At 49.1% G+C, this 19981-nt stretch overlaps 1 protein-coding gene across 16 annotated transcripts; it reads left to right on the top strand.

Annotated features, from left to right (window-relative positions):
- The first annotated feature begins 619 nt into the window (after positions 1-619).
- Shisa5 (shisa family member 5) lies at positions 620-19845 on the top strand. Of its 16 annotated transcripts, none has more exons than NM_001284332.1 (6): positions 620-817; positions 2923-3079; positions 13417-13506; positions 18031-18146; positions 18340-18558; positions 18703-19845. In NM_001284332.1, exons 1-6 carry the CDS (start codon positions 748-750, stop codon positions 18759-18761), a joined length of 711 nt encoding a protein of 236 aa, NP_001271261.1. In that variant the 5' UTR covers positions 620-747; the 3' UTR covers positions 18762-19845. The 16 variants fall into 16 exon arrangements, with proteins under 16 accessions (NP_001271261.1, NP_080134.1, NP_001344861.1 ...); NM_025858.3 differs by having other exon boundaries at positions 13420-13506; NM_001357932.1 differs by lacking the exon at positions 620-817 and adding an exon at positions 2467-2537 and having other exon boundaries at positions 13420-13506.
- The last annotated feature ends 136 nt before the right edge of the window (positions 19846-19981 follow it).

A 19981-nucleotide genomic window follows, 5' to 3' on the forward strand; every position in this document is an offset into this window, starting at 1 on the left:
TGCAAGTTCACATTCCTCCGTTCCCTGGCCTTGTTAGGAACTTTGTCCCACATTGAGGGGAAGGGGCAGCCTGTGTGTACCCTAGGAGCTGTTAGTTCTTAACTCAGGATTGGATCCCTGAGCCAGGGTGAGCAGTTACCTGGAGGTGGTCTTGGTCACTGGGGAGTGACATTCCTCAGACTGAGGTCCTGGAAATCTGCTAAAAGGGACTTGACTTTGTTGAGCACCATTCCCTGCTTCAAGCAGCGGGATCCTCCTCCGGTGAATCTGTGTGAGGCTCCAAGGAGCCAGCAAGAAAATCGCAGCTTCCCTGAGGGCAAATTGGAGGCGCGCACCAGCTGTACACTGCTGGCGCTCAAGTGTTAGGATAACGTTGCCACAGAGATCCTTTTCTAGCACCTAAGTCAGCTGCAAGGGGGGGGGGTCTTTCCGCAAAAGTATGCAGTGAGCAGAGGGCAACTTGGATGCACCAGCCCCTTCCTCCTGCATCTGGGAAACCTGTCTCAAATTTTCGTGGACCGGTGCTGGAGGGACTCCCATGGCCAGGCTGGGAGGGGCGGCCGCTTCCCTTCTCTTCCCTCCCACTTCTTCCCCCTCCCTCCCACCTCCTCCCCTCTCGGGCGGGGGTTCCGGAAACCGGCCGGGGCGGGGCAAGGAGGCTAGGGCCGCGCTGGTCGCGGAGGTTGCGGCGGCACCGTGGTCTTGGGCTTGGTCCGTCTGTTCGTCCGTCCGTTGGTCTGTCCCGCCATGGCTGCGCCGGCGCCCTCTCTGTGGACCCTATTGCTGCTGCTGTTGCTGCTGCCGCCGCCTCCGGGTGGTGAGCCTGGGAGGAGGGGGCGGTGTGTGCTCCCTAGGGACCGGGTCGGGTCAGACACTTCCCCTAGCTGTCTCTGGAATGAGCCAGACAGGACCAGCCTTGGAGTGCTTCGACTTGACTCCCTGAAAACCAGGGGGGCGTCTGCGAACCCCACCACTGACTTCATCTTGTCACCTCTTCCCTCCTGAGCTGATACTGACTACCTTTGTTGTGTCCTTCACGGTGTGAAGGCCCTACCTGTTCCAGGGGCTGGAGCAAGACTCCCGCCTGGGGTTAGCTTCAGGCTCAAAGACAGCCTGGCCCTTCCAGCAAAGACTTTCCCTCTCAGCTTGTTTCCTGGCTGGGAGCCCCGCCGCCTGTTGCCTCTACAGCCCTGTGTTCCAGGAGAAGCTGGGCCCTAAGGCTGGCTTGGGGAGGAGACACCTCTTTCCCTTTTCATCATTAGAGGGATGACTCACTTGGGCTTGGGAGGGCAGGCTGGGGGCCTATTCGGGTGTGTATTGGAACAGTCCCCTGCCGGTCATGGGAAACTGATTCTGTTGTGATGGGTGGCTTCCTGGAGGAAAAGGGCTGTTTCCTGAGGGCTGACATGAATTTGGAAATGAGAACAGAGTCAGCCCATCCCCCGAGTGAGGCTCTGGGAGAGCGGGACAACTCAGACTATAGAGAGTTTCGTTCTGTGTCTGGAGGGTCTCAGCCTTGAAGACCCACTGGTGTGGACATCAGTAGATGCCACCTGTCTTTAATCTCAACACTCCAAAGGCAGAGGCAGGAGGATCTCTGTGAATTTGAGGCCAGTCTGGTCTAGGCTGTGAGTTTCCAGGTGAACTAGGGCTATATAGTGAGACCCTACCCTAAAAAGAAAGCAAGAAGTCTCACTGGTGTGGGCTGTTCAGCCTCCGAATCGCAGCCTGGCTCACTTTCATGTGGTGAGTTGGCTAAGCCTGCAGTGGTCAGATAGACCCATTTCATAGCAAGGTTTGGCCCAAAACAACAAAACTGTAGCCCTCTTTACCTCCAAGTTAACTTTTCACAGCCTGTCATAGCACCTCTTCCCCTGGGCCTCATTCTAGTAGCCCCAAGGCACATGCTCTATCTCCTGCCTGATCTGGCTGGGCTCTCTGACCAGGGTTCATGTGCTGGCTCAGGACTGCTTCCAGACGGATACTTAAGGGACTGTCCCATGTGAGCCTTGATGAGGGTCTTTCACGTGGGGTTCTCCTGTGTTTGGGTTTCAGGTTTGCTAGTGTAGCCTAAGGACACGGACATGGTGTGTGGCATCTTCCCAGAGTGTTGTAAAGCTTGTTGGTACCCGGTGTTGGCGCCCGTCTCTCAACGTGACCTTGTTTATTGGGATTTGCTTGTTTGTTCTTGGACTGAGAGTCTACGTGCAAGGGTCTCACACAGTGCCACACTTTCTAATACCACCACACGCCTAGCCTAGGGATAAGTGCTTTATGGAGTCTTGTGTGGGGAGTGTTATTGTGAATGGGTTAGGATTCAGCCTGTCGGTAGAGGCTAAGGTTCAAGCCTCTCTCTCTTTCTCTGCACTTGTGCCCGACAGGTAAGGCTGCTATGCAGGTCATGAGGATTAAATATTGGACAGTCCTGTGGCTAAAGTTGGCTCGGGTGTGTTTGTGTTTATTTGTACACTTTCTGGGCTCGGCAGCTTCTGGGAGGTGGCCAGGAATAAGGCCTTGAAGGAAGAGCGGAGTCTCAGGTGAGGGACAGGCAAGAGAGGTGAGGCAGAAGGGTAATCGCCGAGGGCCTTTGCAATGGACACTCTGCCTTGGGGGGCGGGGGGGGGGAGTGTGTCCTTGATTTAAAAATAGGGGATTCTGAGAGCAGTAAGTAGCCCAATCAGATTTACTCTTAGACAAGTCAGGCTTCGGCCAGGAAACCATCAGACTGCCAAGGGATGCAAGGTACCTTGCTGTGGACTAGAGGACAGGGCAAAGGCTTAGTAGGAGGGTGGTCCCCTGAGGTGACCTAAAGCATGCTTGTGCCTGGTGGCTGCACAGGGGAAATCTCTGCCATTGCCTGGGGTGTGGATGGGACCTGACCTATGGGACAGAGGAGAACAAGCCTGTCTCTCTATGCTTCAGCCCATGGTGAGCTGTGCAGGCCCTTTGGTGAAGACAATTCGATCCCAGTGTTCTGTCCTGATTTCTGTTGTGGTTCCTGTTCCAACCAATACTGCTGCTCGGACGTGCTGAGGAAAATCCAGTGGAATGAGGAAATGTGTCCTGAGCCAGAGTCCAGGTAGGTACGTGGAGGGGAGGGGGAAGGGGGAGGAACCTCAGTCCATTCCCTGGAGAGCGCCTGGCCCCTCTGGCCTCTCAAGATAGTGGCTGTGTATTGAGCCAGACTGTTTGAGGACTCCTATTTTAGATAGGACTCCCTACTCCACTCTGTCCTCCCTCCTCCCCCCATCCTCAAGGGCTCTGTTTTACTCAGCCTTGGGTCAGGCTCAGTGGCCTCAGCTGCTTGGCTCTGGGGGAGTACTTGAACCCACAGGTCCTCGGGGTGGGCACCAGGTTATGGGAGTACCCCACATTGTGTATAAGCTGTGGCTCTGTGTCTGCCACACAAGACGCAGGGCATGTGTGTGTGTGTGTGTGTGTGTGTGTGTGTGTGTGTGTGTGCCCCGAGAGAGCTCGGCTATGTCCTCCCAGCACAGCTTGTGTGTTTGGGTTTCATCTTCTTCCCTATACACTGTGGTCATCCGTGAGGACCAAGCTGTGTCTCTCCGCATCAGGCTCTGTTTTCCTTTGTGCTTGGCCACAGCTTGAGAGGCGTAGTGGTCGTACTTAGCTCATGGCAGGCAGCCATCAATGCTCTGCACAAGCCCAGACCACACCATCTATCTGTGTCTGCTTCAGTCTGTTCCCTTCCCATCCCATGGGCACCCCAGTCTTCTGTGTTTAAGGTATACACTTGTGTTTGCATTCTTTAAAAGTCTGTATTGTTTTATGGATACATCTTTGGGAGCGGGCGTTCCAACGAATGCCCTTACTGTTTGACCTCAGTACAGTGTTCACAGACTCAGAGCTGTGTCATTCTCTAAGTCCAAAGCTGTTAACACATAGCTGCAGCAGTGGGCATCTTGGTACCCCTTCTGGAAGAAGTTCTTAAAGATATGCATGGAACTGTCAGGTCCCAGAGATGCCACCTAGTCACTAAGAATAATTGTTGGTTGTCCTTATATTACAGATGTCTTTCCCCCCCACACCCCAGACACACAGAGAGGGTCTAACTATAGCTCTGGCTGGCCTCAGATTCAGTGATCTGCCTGCCTCTGCTCATTGAGTGCTGAGATTAAAGTTTATGCATCACCAGGCTTGGCTTATAGATACTGTATTTAAAATTTTTCATTTTGTTAATTTTTACTACTTAAAAACCCTTCTTCTTATTGTTATTATCGTTATTAGTTTTGTTCTTTCTTTCTTTTTTTTTTTTTTTTTTTTTTTGATTTTCCAAAAGATCTATATTGTGGCCTATAAAAGGACATTTCTTTTATTTTTTTTAAATTTTTTAAAATATTTTTTATTACGTATTTTCCTCAATTACATTTCCAATGCTATCCCAAAAGTCCCCCATACCCCCCCCCCCACTCCTCTACCCACCCATTCCCACTTTTTGGCCCTGGCGTTCCCCTGTACTGGGGCATATAAAGTTTGTGTGTCCAATGGGCCTCTCTTTCCAGTGATGGCCGACTAGGCCATCTTTTGATACATATGCAGCTAGAGACAAGAGCTCTGGGGTACTGGTTAGTTCATAATGTTGTTGCACCTACAGGGTTGCAGATCTCTAAAGAGCTAAAGCTCCTTGGATACTTTCTCTAGCTCCTCCATTGGGGGCCTTGTGATCCATCCAATAGCTGACTGTGAGCATCCACTTATGTGTTTGCTAGGCCCCGGCATAGTCTCACAAGAGACAGCTATATCAGGGTCCTTTCAGCAAACGCTTGCTAGCGTATGCAATGGTGTCATCGTTTGGAGGCTAATTATGGGATGGATCCCTGGATATGGCAGTCTCTAGATGGTCCATCCTTTTGTCTCAGCTCCAAACTTTGTAACTTCTTCCATGGGTGATTGTTTCCAATTCTAAGAAGGGGCAAAGTGTCCACACTTCGGTCTTCGTTCTTCTTCAGTTTCATGTGTTTTGCAAATTGTATCTTTTATCTCGGGTATACTAAGTTTCTGGGCTAATATCCACTTATCAGTGAGTACATATGATTTGAGTTCTTTTGTGATTGTGTTACCTCACTCAGGATGATGCCCTCCAGGTCCAACCATTTGCCTAGGAATTTCATAAATTCATTCCTTTTAATAGCTGAGTAGTACTCCATTGTGTAAATGTACCACATTTTTTGTATCCATTCCTCTCTTGAGGGGCATCTGGGTTCTTTCCAGCTTCTGGCTATTATAAATAAGGTGCTATGAACATAGTGGAGCATGTGTCTTTCTTACCAGTTGGGACACCTTCTGGATATATGCCCAGGAGAGGTATTGCAGGATCCTCCGGTAGTACTATGTCCAATTTTCTGAGGAACCGCCAGACTGATTTCCAGAGTGGTTGTACAAGCTTGCAATCCCACCAACAATGGAGGAGTGTTCCTCTTTCTCCACATCCTTGCCAGCATCTGCTGTCACCTGAATTTTTGATCTTAGCCATTCTGACTGGAGTGAGATGGAATCTCAAGGTTGTTTTGATTTGCATTTCTCTGATGATTAAGGATGCTGAACATTTTTCAGGTACTTCTCAGCCATTCGGTATTCCTCAGGTGAGAATTCTTTGTTTAGCTCTGAGCCCCATTTTTTAATGGGGTTATTTGATTTTCGGGAGTCCACCTTCTTGAGTTCTTTATATATATTGGATATTAGTCCCCTATCTGATTTAGGATAGGTAAAGACCCTTTCCCAATCTGTTAGTGGCCTTTTTGTCTTATTGACGTTGTCTTTTGCCCTGCAGAAGCTTTGCAGTTTCATGAGGTCCCATTTGTCAATTCTCGATCTTATAGCACAAGCCATTGCTGTTCTAGTCAGGGATTTTCCCCTGTGCCCATATCTTCGAGGCTTTCCCACACTTTCTCCTTTATAAGTTTCAGTGTCTCTGGTTTTATGTGGATGTTCCTTCATCCACTTAGATTTGACCTTAGTACAAGGAGATAGGAATGACTTGATTCACATTCTTCTACATGATAACAACCAGTTGTGCCAGCACCATTTGTTGAAAATGCTGTCTTCTTCCACTGGATGGTTTTAGCTCCCTTGTCAAAGATCAAGTGACCATAGGTGTGTGGGTTCATTTCTGGGTCTTCAATTCTATTCCATTGGTCTACTTGTCTGTCACTATACCAGTACCATGCAGTTTTTATCACAATTGCTCTGTAGTAAAGCTTTAGGTCAGGCATGGTGATTCCACCAGAGGTTCTTTTATCCTTGAGAAGAGTTTTTACTATCCTAGGTTTTTTGTTATTCCAGATGAATTTGCAGATTGCTCTTTCTAATTCGTTGAAGAATTGAGTTGGAAAGTTTTGTTCTTTCAAGACCGGCTTCTGTGTAGTCCTGCTTGTCCAGGACTCACTCTGTAGACCAGGCTGCCCTTGAACTCAGAGATCTGCCTGTCTCTGCCTACTAAGTGCTGGGATTAAAGGTGAACACCACCACTGCCCAGCTTAAAAACTTAGTTTAAGTTAGGGTCTATATAGCCCAAGCTAGTTTTGGACAGAGTATACATACAAGGATGTCTCATTCCTTTGCCTCCACCTCCCAAATGCTAGGATTGCAGGTGCGCACCACTACACCTGGTTATATGCAGGGTTGAGGATTGAACCCATGGCCTTCTGCATGTGAGGCAGGTACACGGCCAATTTAACTGTCCCTTTTGACGTTTATGAAATTACTTATTTTTATATTATGTATATAGGTGTTTTACCTGCATGTATTTCTGTGTATTGTATACAAGCAATGCCCTCAAAAGCCACAATCCCCTGGAACTGAGTTGCAGACCTTTGTGAGCTGCCCTGTGAGTGCTGGGATTGGAACCAGGGTCCTCTGGAAGAGCAGCCAGTACTCTTAACTACTGACCCATCTCTCCAGCTCTCTTTTCTCTCCTCTCTCTCTCTCTCTCTCTCTCTCTCTCTCTCTCTCTCTCTCTCTCCCCCTCCATCCCTCCCTCCCTCCCTCTCTCTCTCTCTCTTTCTTTCTTTCTTTCTTTCTTTCTTTCTTTCTTTCTTTCTTTCTTTCTTTCTTTCATACAGGATCTTGCTGGGTTTCCCAGGTCTCAAACAACCTTTCTCTCTATTACAAAATAGTTGGAACTGTGAGTGCATGCATTATACCCAGCTTAAAGTAATTTTTTAAAAACCAGGTTCTTATTCCATTTAGATGTAATAGCTTACCTAGGATGTAGCTCAGTAGAGTTCCCAGCAAGAAAGCCCCAGACTTAGCAAGGCAAGCTGAGAGAGAGAGAGGGAGAGAGAGAGAGAGAGAGAGAGAGAGAGAGAGAGAACACGGGCGCACACACATGCACGTGGCTCAAGTATATATAGAGGCTAGAGGATGACCTCAGATTTGATTCTTAGGCACTGTCCGTTTTATCTTATTTATTTAAGATTTATTTATTGGGGCTGGAGAGATGGCTCACAGGTTAAGAGCACTGACTGCTCTTCCAGAGGTCCTGAGTTCAATTCCCAGCAACCACATGGTAGCTCAATAACAATCTATAATGTAATCTGGTGTCCTCTCTGGCCTGTAGACATACATCCAGGCAGACAGTTATATACATAATAAATAAATAAGCAAATAAATAAGTAAATTTTATTCTTTCTAAAGATTTATTTGTTTTTATTTGGTGTGCATGGGTGGTTTTGCCTGCATGTATGTAATTGCTTGCATGTATGTATGTACACCATATATATACTATGACCAAAAAGTCCAGAAGAGGGCATCAGGTTCCCTGGAACCGGAGTTAAAAACAGTTGTGAGCTATCAGTTGGGGCTTGGGAACCAAAGCTGGGTCTTGTATAAGAACAGCAAAGTGCTTTTCAACACTGAGTCATTTCTCCAGTTCCTGCATTTATTTATTTGATTTTTTCTTTTATTAGATATTTTCTTTATTTACATTTCAAATGTTATCCCCTTTCCTAGTTTCTCCTCTGAAAATCCCCTATACCCTCCCCCAGCTTCCCAACCCACCCACTCCCAATTCTTGGCCCTGGCATTCCCCTACACTGGGGCATAGAACCTTCACAGGACCAAGGTCCTCTCCTCCCATTGATGACCTTTGATTTAAAAAAAAATTTTTTTTATTTGTTTTACGTATATGATGGGTACATTGTAGCTACATTGTAGTCTTCATGTGTTTGCTGGGAATTGAATTTAGGATCTCTCTCCAGCCCAAAGATTTGTTTGTTATTATAAATAAGTACACTGTAGCTGTCTTCAGACACACCAGAAGAGGGCATCAGATCTCATTACAGATGGTTGTGAGCCACCATGTGGTTGCTGGGATTTGAACCTTCAGAAGAGCAGTCGGTGCTCTTAACCACTGAGCCATCTCTCCAGCTCCCTACTTTGACTTTTTGATGCAGAGTCTCTTGATGTAGTCCTGGCTGTCTTGGAACTCTATGTAGACCAAATTGACCTCAAAGTCACATAGATCTGCCTGCCTGCCTGCCTGCCTCTGCCTCCCAAATGCTGGGGTTGAAGATGTGCACCAACACATCCGGGCCACCAGGGGGCAACAAGGCTTCAGAATGATCTGTAACTTGGAAAAGCAAGGCAGAGACAAATCTTCAGGGAGAGCCTGAGCATCGCATACCTTCTCACCGGTGCAGACCAAGCTGGGAGCGATGGCCAGGCAGCTTCCACGGACCTGGATTGTCCTTGAGGTCCTTTGTCTTGGACAGTGGTGCACAATGGCATAGCACCATGGTTGGGTCCTCTGGGAGCTGAGTCCCGCAGCATCCCCTCAGATCCTTGTCTCTGGGTCCTTCAGTTTCAACTGGAAGCATTTCTGCTGGGTTAACCTGGTGTACACCCGTTCTAATCTCCATATCAGGTGGAATTCAGTCTTTTTTTCTTTTTTATAATTTTTAAAAAGATTTACTTATTTATTATGTATAAGTACACTGTAGCTGTCTTCAGACACACCAGAAGAGGGCATCAGTCACCCCATTACAGATGGTTGTGAGCCACCATGTGGTTGCTGGGAATTGAACCCAGGACCTCTGGAAGAGCAGTCAGTGCTCTTAACCACTGAGCCATCTCTCCAGCCCCTGACTTTTTTTTTTTTTAATTAGGTATTTTCCTCATTTACATTTTCAATGCTATCCCAAAGGTCCCCCATACCCACCCCCCAATCCTCTACCCACCCACTCCCCCTTTTTGGCCCTGGCGTTCCCCTGTACTGGGGCATATAAAGTTTGCAAGTCCAATGGGCCTCTCTTTCCAGTGATGGCCGACTAGGCCATCTTTTGATACATATGCAGCTAAAGACAAGAGCTCCCGGGTACTGGTTAGTTCATATTGTTGTTCCACCTATAGGGTTGCAGTTCCCTTTAGCTCCTTGGGTAATTTCTCTAGCTCCTCCATTAGGGGCCGTGTGACCCATCCAATAGCTGACTGTGATCATCCACTTCTGTGTTTGCTAGGCCCCGGCATAGTCTCACAAGAGAGAGCTATAACTGGGTCCTTTCAGCGAAATCTTGCTAGTGTATGCAATGGTGTCAGCATTTGGAAGCTGATTATGGGATGGATCCCTGCATATGGCAGTCACTAGATGGTCCATCCTTTCGTCACAGCTCCAAATTTTGTCTCTGTAACTCCTTCTATGGGTGTTTTGTTCCCATTTCTAAGAAAGGGTAAAGTGTCCACACTTTGGTCTTCGTTCTTCTTGAATTTCATGCGTTTGGCAAGTTGTATCTTATATCTTGGGTATCTTAAGTTTCTGGGCTATTATCCACTTATCAGTGAGTACATATTGTGCGAGTTCCTTTGTGATTGGGTTACTTCACTCAGGATGATACCCTCCAGGTCCATCCATTTGCCTAGGAATTTCATAAATTCATTTTTTTTAATAGCTGAGTAGTATTCCATTGTGTAAATGTACCACATTTTCTGTATCCATTCCTCTGTTGAGGGGCATCTGGGTTCTTTCCAGCTTCTGGCTATTATAAACAAGTCCAGCCCCTGACTTATTGCCTACAATATAAATAGGCTGAGAATTCTCCACATCTTCGGGGTTGTTTTGTTTTTTCTTTTGGGGGGGTTGTTTTGTTTTGTTTTGTGCTGGGGATCCAACCTCCCTGTCTCCCTTTTCCAAATCTTGAAGTTTTGATTTGTTCTCTCTTGAATTTCCTATGCACAACCAGGGCAGTCACAGTGTTCCCTCATTGGCTTAGACATCCCTCAGTGTCTTTCTAGGGAACTTCAAAGTTCTCTGAGTTGCTCTGTCTTTAGTGTCTGAGTTCTTCCTGGTAATTTCACTGTTTACTTTTTTATTATGTTTGGTGTGCGCGCGCGCATGTGTGTGTGTGTGTGTGTGTGTGTGTGTGCATGCATGTATGTTGTGCCTTCCATGTGGAGGGCCGATGTTGACTTTCACAAGTCAATTTTCTCCCTGCATGTAGGTTGTGAGATCAAATTCAGGTTCTCAGGCTTGTTAGCAAGCATCTTTACCCTCTGAGCCATGCATGTCATTGGCCCAACCATGGCTTTTGCCAGTCCTGTGTTTATTCTTTAAACGTGTTTAGAGCTACATTATTTTTATGTGCACGGACACACAAATGCCCAGTGCACATGTAGACATCAGAGAACAACTGTCAGGAGCCAGCTCTCCCTTCACTGTGGTATTAAACCTCTGCCCAGGTAAGGAATTCAAGTGAGGCTTAGAGGCAAGAGCTCTCTCACTGGTCTAGGTGTTCCTCTAACTGTGTTTTGTCATTTGGCATCAGTGTCTGCTAATCTCATGCTCAGAGCCCCGTGAGCATTATTTGTTTTATTTTGCCTTTTGAGGCAGGGTTTTTATAACTCTAGCTGTCCTGGAACTCACTATGTAGACCAGACCATCCTCAAGCTCACAGAGATCCTCCTGCCTCTGCCTGCCGATGGGGACAATAGTATGTGCCACTATGCCCGGCCCTTGGGGATAATTTTCTTGTCACTTCCTCTTGTTTTTTATTCATAGCACTCTTAGTGTTCATGAAAGTTTTTGATTATCTGTCTGACATTCCAGTTATAGAACTGATTGCAGGAATGTGGAATTCTCTTTCTAGAGGATTTATGTTATTTCCTGATGTTAGCCTAAGCACAGAGACTCATGATTAGAAGGGAAGACTATTCTTTTCTCCCTTCTTCGTGACAAATGTTTCAGGTCCTGTCCAAGTGTATAGAATCATCATGGCCCATTTTGTGGGCTTTACCACCGTGGCCCCCCAAAGCTTCTGGCAATGATGCCTGGCTTCCTAGATATCCCTCCATTACATTAGGGAAGGCCACTAGGAGGACTTGGGTGGCAGGCTTATCTCCACTGTCTCTTCCCTGCTCTCTGAAGACTTTGCATAAGATTTTTTTTTTTTTTTAAAGATAGGGTCTGGGTGGGGCTGGCGAGATGGCTCAGTGTTTAAGGGCACTGTCTGATCTTTCAAAGGTCAGGAGTACGATTCCCAGCAACCACATGGTGGCTCACAACCATCTGTAATTGGATCCAATGCCCTCTTCTGGTGTGTCAGCGACAGGATGTTCATATACGTTAAATAAATAAATCTTAAAAAAAAAAAAAAGATAGGGTCTGGGGTCGAACATGGTAGTGCACATCTTTAATCCCAGCACACAGGAGGATGCAAAGACAGTTGGATCTCGTGAATTCAAGGCAAGTTTCAGGATAGCCGGATCTACATAGCAGGGAGACCCCACCTCAGACAACAAAATAGGGTCTGGGATATTCCTCTCTTCAAACCCTTTTCACTCTTGGGAGTTCTACATTTTCATTTGCTCTGCTTTAAAGAAAGGAAATGGGGCTGGAGAGATGGCTCAGTAGTTAGCACTGACTCTTAAGTCTGGAGAGGACTGAGTCTTCAGAGGACTGGAGTTCAGTTCCCAACACTCACCTGACAGCTCAACTGTCTGTAGTTCCAGTCCTATGGGGTCCAGTGCACCTCCTGACTGCTGCAGGCACAACATGCACTCTCATGTAGTCCAGAATGGCAAAGTCATCCTCGGGCCCCAGTGCAGGCAGGCACCTATCTCCATACCTCCCACCTGCTCGAAACTTTAGTTGCTCAGTTACATCTGGTCCCTGCTAACCATCTCTGACCGCCAGCCTGTAGGAGCGGCCTGTGTGGCCACTCCTTTGTGAGATCGCACATGGCTGGTCACCTTTTCTCCATCAGAAGCATGGTGAACTTTGCTCTCATCTCCTTGTGTCTCTCCTTTCCTCCAGGGACCCAGAAGTCCCGCCTACTCCTTCTGCCCAGCAATTGGCCCATGACCTCTTTACTGATAGGTCAAGAACCAACTGGGGAACAGGACCTTAGCATCAGCCCTGCCTGTAAAAGAGTTTTCTATAGTTTAGTTGAGGCTGGCTTTGAACTTGCTAAGTAGCTATGAATAACTTTGAATTCTGATTTTCCTGCCTCCGTTTGCTGGGATTCTAGGCATGTATTAATGCACTTAGCTCCCCCACCCCATATAGGGCCATACTCTGTAGCCTAAAATGAGCTTGAATTCTAGGCAGTCCTCTGCCTCCGCTCATGGGTGCTAAGGTTCTGAGTCACCACTCCAACCGTGTCTTGCTTATTTTTTGTCCTTCTTGATAAAGTCTAGTAATGAAATTCATTCCCCTCTAAGAACTAGTTAATCCCCGTCCTGACTACTGTCTGTTTTGTTCAGGATGGGGTCTCTTGCAACCCAGGCTTGCCCTAACTCCTGATTCCCCTGCCTCTACTTCCTCGGGGCTGGGATTGCAGGTGTGCATTGCCACGGCTCTTATTTTGGTAAACTTTGACCTAATAGTATTTTCTTTTCCATTCTGTATAACCACAAGGTGTCTCTATCTGTCTCTCTTCTTCTCTTCCTCCCTCCCCTTTTCTCCTCTTCCCTTCCTTCCCTTCCCTTCTCTCCTCAGAAAGCATCTTGCCATACAGTCCAGGCTGGCTTAGCTCTTGCGACCCTTCTGCCAGTCTCCAGAGCTGAAATTTCAGGCATTTGACAGATTTCAACTTAGACTGTTGTTTTCGGAAGAGTTGCTGTCTTTTCTCCCACCCCACCCCCACCCCACACCCCCGCATTTCTTTTGTTTTTAACTTTGGGGCAACGTAGCCCTCACTCTTGGTTTCCACCCTCATCCTGTTGTGGTCAGAGCAGGTACTTTCCAGATCTCAAAGTTTGAGATCTGCTGTTTCTTGGCCTCATATGCGCTGTGTCCTGTAGATTGGCTTTAGTGTGCCCAAGAAGAGTGTATGGTACCCCGGCTTGGGATCCCAGTGTGTAGACTGCCCATCCTCGGAATGTCCTGTGTGCCCCAGCGCGGTGTGTTGTGGGGTGCAGGTGGGGATGGAGTATGTTCCTCATGCGATTTCTCTTTTCTGTTAGCAGATTTTCCACCCCCGCGGAGGAGACACCCGAACATCTGGGTTCAGCGCTGAAATTTCGATCCAGTTTTGACAGTGACCCTATGTCAGGGTAAATAAGGCCTGTGGGCTGTGTCTGTTTTCCTGGCAGAAGTGACAAGGGCTCAGGTGGGCTTGGGAGTGGCCTCTATGTCCTAAGAGGGCACAGAATCATGGGGATTGTGTCCCAGGGAAGTAGTGACCATGTTTGCCCACTGGGACCTTTGACCCTCCTAGGAGCCAGGTTTCCTCTGTATGCTGGGGAGAGAGATGATGTGGGTTGGGTAACTGGTTGGGGACTGATAGTTGAAGGTCCGGGATGGGATCTGTATGGACCTGGGGGATGCGGTGGGTTGGTAGAGGTGACTGGAGAGGAAGTGACACTTGGTAGAGGCTACAATGCTGGCAGTGGGGTGGCCAATGTCTGTGGCAGAATGATGGCTATGCTAATAGGGAAACAATGTGAGGTGGTGATGTGGTCATGGGTGAAAGGTGGTGATGTGGTCATGGGTGGAAGGGGGTGATGCGGTCATGGGTGGAAGGTGGTGGTGATGTTGAATCAAGGTGCTGAGACGACAGAAGAGCCTCAGTCACCATGTGAAGCTTTGTTGGTGTCTGTCACTGTGCTGGCTGGCTGGCGTCTCTGTCTCGGGGAGCCCCACACTCTCGTAGCCCTAAACTTCCTAGCCAGGCTCCTGCCTTGCTTTTCTTTCTTCCTTTCCTCCCTCCCTTTCTTCCTGAGACAGTCTTTGTAGCCCAGGCTAGCCTTGAGCTAGGTGTGTAGCTGAGAATGACCTTGAACTTCTGACCTTTCCCAGTGATTGAATTACAGATGTGTGTCACCACCCTTAGAGGTTGAGCCCGGGGCCTTCCTGTGTGGTAGGTGTGAGAAACAGGACCCCCACTCTATATTAACAAATTCAAGAGACTAGAGAAAATAAAACAGCTTTAAATATATGATTCTGCAGGGCAGGGTCCGGCATAGAAAAAAGGCCAAGACTGGTATGGCTGCTAGCTTCAGGGGAGGGGCCTAGTGCCACCAGTCTTCTGTGACTCTTAGCACTCTAAGAACACAGCACACTAAAAACAGACCGGAAAAACTTATCTCTTACATAGGCAAGAACTCTGTTAACTGAGCTAGAACTCTAGTGTTTTTGTTGTTTCTTTTGAAACAGGCTCTTGCTCTGTAGCCCAGGCTAGCCTGGATCTCACCATGTTCTTTGGGCTGGCCCAGAATTTGTTGTCCTCTTGCCTCCGCTTCCTGATTGTTGGAATTACAGGTGTGAGCTCCCATGTTACCTGCCTACACTGGCATCTTGCTCCCATCCTCAGCCACAGAACAAGTCTCGGAGGAAAAGAACATGGGGCACCATGGCAGGCAGCCATTGGCCATGACTGTGACTTCCTGACCACAGGTGTTGGGAGGGTAGGGTGGAGGTGGGTTGGTGATGTTCAGACTGTGACTTCCTGGCCAGAGGTGTTGGAAGGGTAGGGTGGAGATGGGTCCGTGGTGTTCAGCAGCTGCCCGCCAGTAAGGAAGAAAGGAGAGAATGGACAGACAAACAGACTTCCTTGGCCCAGTCCTGCACAGCAACGCTAGGTAGACATAACCATCACAGGGATGAGGGTGCAGAGGCCTTGCCTTGAGGGTTTGGGAGGATGCACAGCAGTGTTTGGGGAACAGTGGCAGGGAGAGCCAAGATGAAGGCTGGGGTTGAGGGCAAGGAGGCGGCTGGTCTGAAGTGCCGGACTGCACTGAAGTGGGGTTGGCACCCCGGTACTGTCATGGCATGCTCAGCAGATCAAAGAGTGAATCAAGAGTGTGTGATGCATGTGGACCGCTCTGTGGAGACCACTCAGGGGCCTCACAGTGTGTGAAAAGGCTGCTTTCTATGGGTGGAGACAGCTGGAAATGGTGGGGAGGCCGCATGCTAGGAGGAAGATCGGGTTTCTGGGATTTCTTTTTCTCCTATTCTTCAGAGCCTCAGAATTGTGCACAGAGGAGGTGGTTGAGGGGCAGGTCTGTCCACAGCCAATTCTCTTCTTAAAGAGACACTCAACTGGACACCTAAGTGCTACCTCTTCTGCTGAGGGCACTGTTGTCCACAGGGTGGATTTCATGGTAGGGTTCAGTCCCTGCTGCCCGACAGTGGCTTGGGACCCCAGAGAAGCTCCCCAGAGGAAAGATGCAGGGGCCTGAGGTCTGAAGCAGCTCTGGCCCCACGTCCTACCATTGATGGTTCTCTTTGGTTCTTACCCTCTGAGAGTCACAGGTCACAACAGTGGTCTGGAAGAGCACTTCTGCCAAGCCCCAAGTGTCACACTGTGCATAGGTTATGTCTTTCCTCGGTGTACTGAACTTTGTTTTTTGTTTTTTTTTTTTGGGGGGGGGGTTGTTGTTGTTGTTTGTTTGTTTTGTTATTGTTTTTGAGCCAGGATCTCACTAGGTGGCCCTGGCTGGTCTGGAACTCAAACATAGACAAGGCTGGCCTCAAACTCAGAGATCCTTCACCTGTCTCTGCCAGACGGGTATCTACATTGACAGGTCTTTAATTCTGTCATAGCATTAGCCAAGGAGCCTGGTGTTTTCGTGGTTAAGAAATGTGTCGCCTTGAACTGGTGCTTTGAGCCGAGGTCTGAGAGAAGAGCGGGTATTATTAAGTAGGAGTGAGGGTTGTGGGGAAGACCTGCGTGTGTAGAGACCCTGAGGCAGAACATAGCTGGGTGCTTGGTGATCTGTCTAGACTTGTGAGTCCTTGGCCCCACCTGGCTTTGTGGGTCCTGCAAAGAGTATCTGATTTTTTTGTTGGGTTTTTGGGGGACAGAGTTTCTCAGTATAGTCCAGGCCTGCCTAGAATTCACTATGTTGTTCACATTGGCCCGAACTCTTAATCCTCCTGCCTCAACAGCCTCCTGATTTCAGGCATTACCTGTGTGGTCGCACACCATACTAAATTTTTTTTTTTTTATAAGTTTTACTGCCTGGTTAGGCAAACCCTTGGTTTTAATTGTTAACTATACTTACTCTATATGCACAGGAAGGTAGGTACACACACTGTCACCAGTGACTATGAAACAGCTCCCTGTGGTCCTAGGGGCTGGGGGAGCCTCAGGCACTAGAGACAGCACCCACCGGGGAAACGTGATCAGACCTGGCAGGGTTATGTTGTGGCTTGGGAGCAGAGGCAGGAACCACTGCAGGCATCTGCTTCTGTGTCAGCCAGAACCAGGGTCCTGCCCTGCCTAGGCAGGCTTCTGGGGAGTGGGTCAGGTGGGCAGAATAGCTTAGAGGCTGGGGCTAGCCTTCTTTTAGAGGCCTGGGAACACAGGGCTGGGAAAGTGTCACCCCTGGGGCCTCTGCTTCCCCTTCCAGCCCTTGTCAGTGCCTGCCTGGCAGCTGGTGCTGAGCATGGTGTTTGAGTCGTGCTGTGTCTTTAAGAGGGTGGCTACAGCCCGGTGAGTCTGTCCTTCCTGCTGCTGACGTCAGGAATGGGGAAGACTAAGGGATAAGATTCGATTTCCTTTTCTTTGAAAGGGGAGGAGATTGAAACTGAGTGGCCTCTGATGAAAAGAGGGGAAGTCCTGGGCTGCAGGAGCCCCTTGAGTGAAGGCGGAGGCTAACATGGGGTGAGCAGGCACATTCTAGAGAGAGGCAGAGAAATACTGAACCTTCCACTGCATGCAACGGACCATGCGAATGTGTTTTTTTTTTTTTTTTTTTTTTTTGCCTTTTCCTGTCTCTGATTGCTGTGGAGACATCTATGGTCTCATGGTCTTGTCTTGGTGAAGGCTCCTTTTGGAAGCCTGAAGCGTGGGGGAGTCTGTCCCTTGGCCAAGAGGCCCTGCTAAGGCTCTGGCGCTCCCCTGAACTCCGAGCCTCATGGTAGGGTGGGGTGGCACTTATGTCCTTCTTCTCTGATCTCAGAGGGGTAGAGCCCTGGACTTAGGTTTTGAATTTGCCTGTTGCAGTTGCCAGACATTTGTCTTCTATTAGCATACAGCCTGGGCCCTGGGACCATGGGAAAAAAAGTTGGGGGCTCGGTGTGCTATTGGCAGTAATTTGGGTGATCTGCCAGTCTATGCTGTGTGCTGTCAAAGGGCAGACCCTCTATTCTATGGGTGCCCAGGTTGGGCAGGGAGGCCTCTTCCAAAGAGCACAGCCGCCTCCCATCTAGCCTCCCTGGGATGGAGCTATGCTTGTTAACCACGGGATAGCCTGGGATATCACACAGCCTGTATGAGCTGCAGTTCCTCAGCATGTGGCAGCCTGTCTTGACTCGGATCCCATCTTGCCTGGCTTGTGGCATATGCTTGACAGCCATATGGTTGCTTGGTAGGGAGAGACCAGGTGTGTGGGTAGGTGGGTACAGGATGCCCGCCTGGGGTAGGGGTGTGTGTGTGTGTGGTGCGGGTGGCTTTACATAAATTCTCAAAGAGCAGCCCTGTTGTATACATGAGGAATCTGAGGCTGAAATGGACTTATACCAAACAACTGGGGAGTTTCTTAAGAGTCTTTTGCCAAAAGGGGTCCCCTGGGAACAGGTGATGTGAGGGTGGCCGGTCATGGTGAAAGGTGGTTACACTGGCTCTTTGGCAGGTTCGGAGCGACCGTCGCCATTGGCGTGACCATCTTTGTGGTGTTTATTGCCACTATCATCATCTGCTTCACCTGCTCCTGCTGCTGTCTGTATAAGATGTGCTGCCCCCAACGCCGTAAGCCTGCCTTTACCGACTTGGTTCACCCATGCCGATACCAGAGTTTACCAACTCGGTCCACCCGTGCCGATACCAGAGCGGGAAAGGGTTGATAACCAGGAACCTGTTTTGACTAAGCGGGAGGGGCAGGCTTGGCCTCTTCTGGCCTAGGGAGCTGTAAGATTTTAACTAATCAGGATTCTCGTTGCAGCTGTCGTGACCAACACCACAACTACTACCGTGGTTCATGCCCCTTACCCTCAGCCTCAACCTCAACCTGTGGCCCCCAGCTATCCTGGACCAACATACCAGGGCTACCATCCCATGCCCCCCCAGCCAGGAATGCCAGCAGCACCCTACCCAACGCAGTACCCACCACCCTACCTGGCCCAGCCCACAGGGCCGCCACCCTACCATGAGTCCTTGGCTGGTAAGTATCACTGTGGATTCAGTAAACCTGCATGGTCCCCCAACTCATGCCTCTGCTCCTCGGGTCCTTTCCTCCTGGCTTGCCTGCCCACTTGCGTTGCAGCCCAGTGTCCCCACAGCTAACCCATGTCCTTTCTCCTTCCAGGAGCCAGCCAGCCTCCATACAACCCGACCTACATGGATTCCCTAAAGACAATTCCCTGAACCTGCCCCCAGCCTCTTTGGCTGCCATTTATGTCGTGTGTGAGTGAGTGATACGCAGAGTTCTTTACTGCTGTCTGTGGTGTGTGTGCCTTGTCTAGACATGTGGCTTCCTCTGCTGTTGACCAGGTAGGCGCAAGTCTTACCAGTGTGGGTCGGGACCAACCTGTTTTCTTCCTCACTTGAAATTGTACTTTCTGAAATTTCAAGCAAATTAAAAACAATAAGGTAGGAGGTATTTCCCACGTCACCCCAAGGTGACCAGCCATGGCCTGTCATACTTAGGAGAGCAAGCTTTTTGCGGGTACAGAGCAGGCTTTGGGGGGTAACCAGCTAGCTGCTGCTAGGCCTTTATTCCCAGGGTTTGGCTGCATTGGCAGTGAGGCAGGTGGCTGGGGGTGACACCAGGTGACAAGGGGACTCAGTGGCAGGGGGTCACACCAGGCAGAACACCATACACTCTCCATCAGCTGTCTGTCTGGATGTCACTGTCCTTCCCGGGGCTGTATAGAGGGCCACATGTGTTCACTATTCAGGCTCCACTGGGGGAATTTTCCTACCTTTGCTGGCTTGGCTCCTGCTCCCAGGCCAGGGACCTCGGTCTGTCTACTACACACTCTGGTTTCTCCCTGCACTGTCTTTTTACTGTTAGCCAAACATTTTGCCTGTTTTCTGTCTCCAGATGTGTGATAATTGGTGTGAGGTTGAAATCCCTGGTTCCTGGAGGACAGACAACCTGACCTCCGACTGTCAGTTTCCCTTGACACCATCTTCATAGAAATACCTGACTCCTGTACCACAGTCCAGTTTGTCCCAGTAGCAGGGACACCAAGGCCAATGGGTTATCTGGACCAAAGGTGGGGTGGAGGGCCTAGGTGGTATCTCCGGCCCAGATGTGAATACCTCCATATTCCCTGTTGGTTCCTGTTTCACTGGCTGTTTTAGCTTTGTGTTGATTGGTGTTTCTGAGCATTCAGACTCCGCACCCTCATTTCTAATAAATGCAACATTGGACCCGCTTCCCCTTTCTTCAGCGCCTAGGCAGCTGGCCTTGGCTCTACACCAAAAACTATTTCTGTCTACTTCTTGAACTTGTTTCTTCCCTCTGTTAATTAGCCTAACAGGTTTGATTGTCCTGCTAAGAGAGCAGGAGAGAGGGACTGTACCTCATCCCTAGGGCCTGAGCATGGCCAGAGGCCCAGGCTGAGAAGCAGAGGCGGCAA

Source organism: Mus musculus, chromosome 9 (assembly GCF_000001635.26).
Source record: "Mus musculus strain C57BL/6J chromosome 9, GRCm38.p6 C57BL/6J".
Lineage (NCBI taxonomy): Eukaryota > Metazoa > Chordata > Mammalia > Rodentia > Muridae > Mus > Mus musculus.

Excerpts from the sequence above, each read along its gene's own strand:
- Shisa5 (NM_001284332.1), top strand. The coding sequence starts at position 748 with ATGGCTGCGCCGGCGCCCTCTCTGTGGACCCTATTGCTGCTGCTGTTG. Across the intron at positions 818-2,922 it reads GCTGCCGCCGCCTCCGGGTG|CCCATGGTGAGCTGTGCAGG; the intron begins GTGAGCCTGGGA and ends TCTATGCTTCAG. Across the intron at positions 18,147-18,339 it reads GATGTGCTGCCCCCAACGCC|CTGTCGTGACCAACACCACA; the intron begins GTAAGCCTGCCT and ends TTCTCGTTGCAG.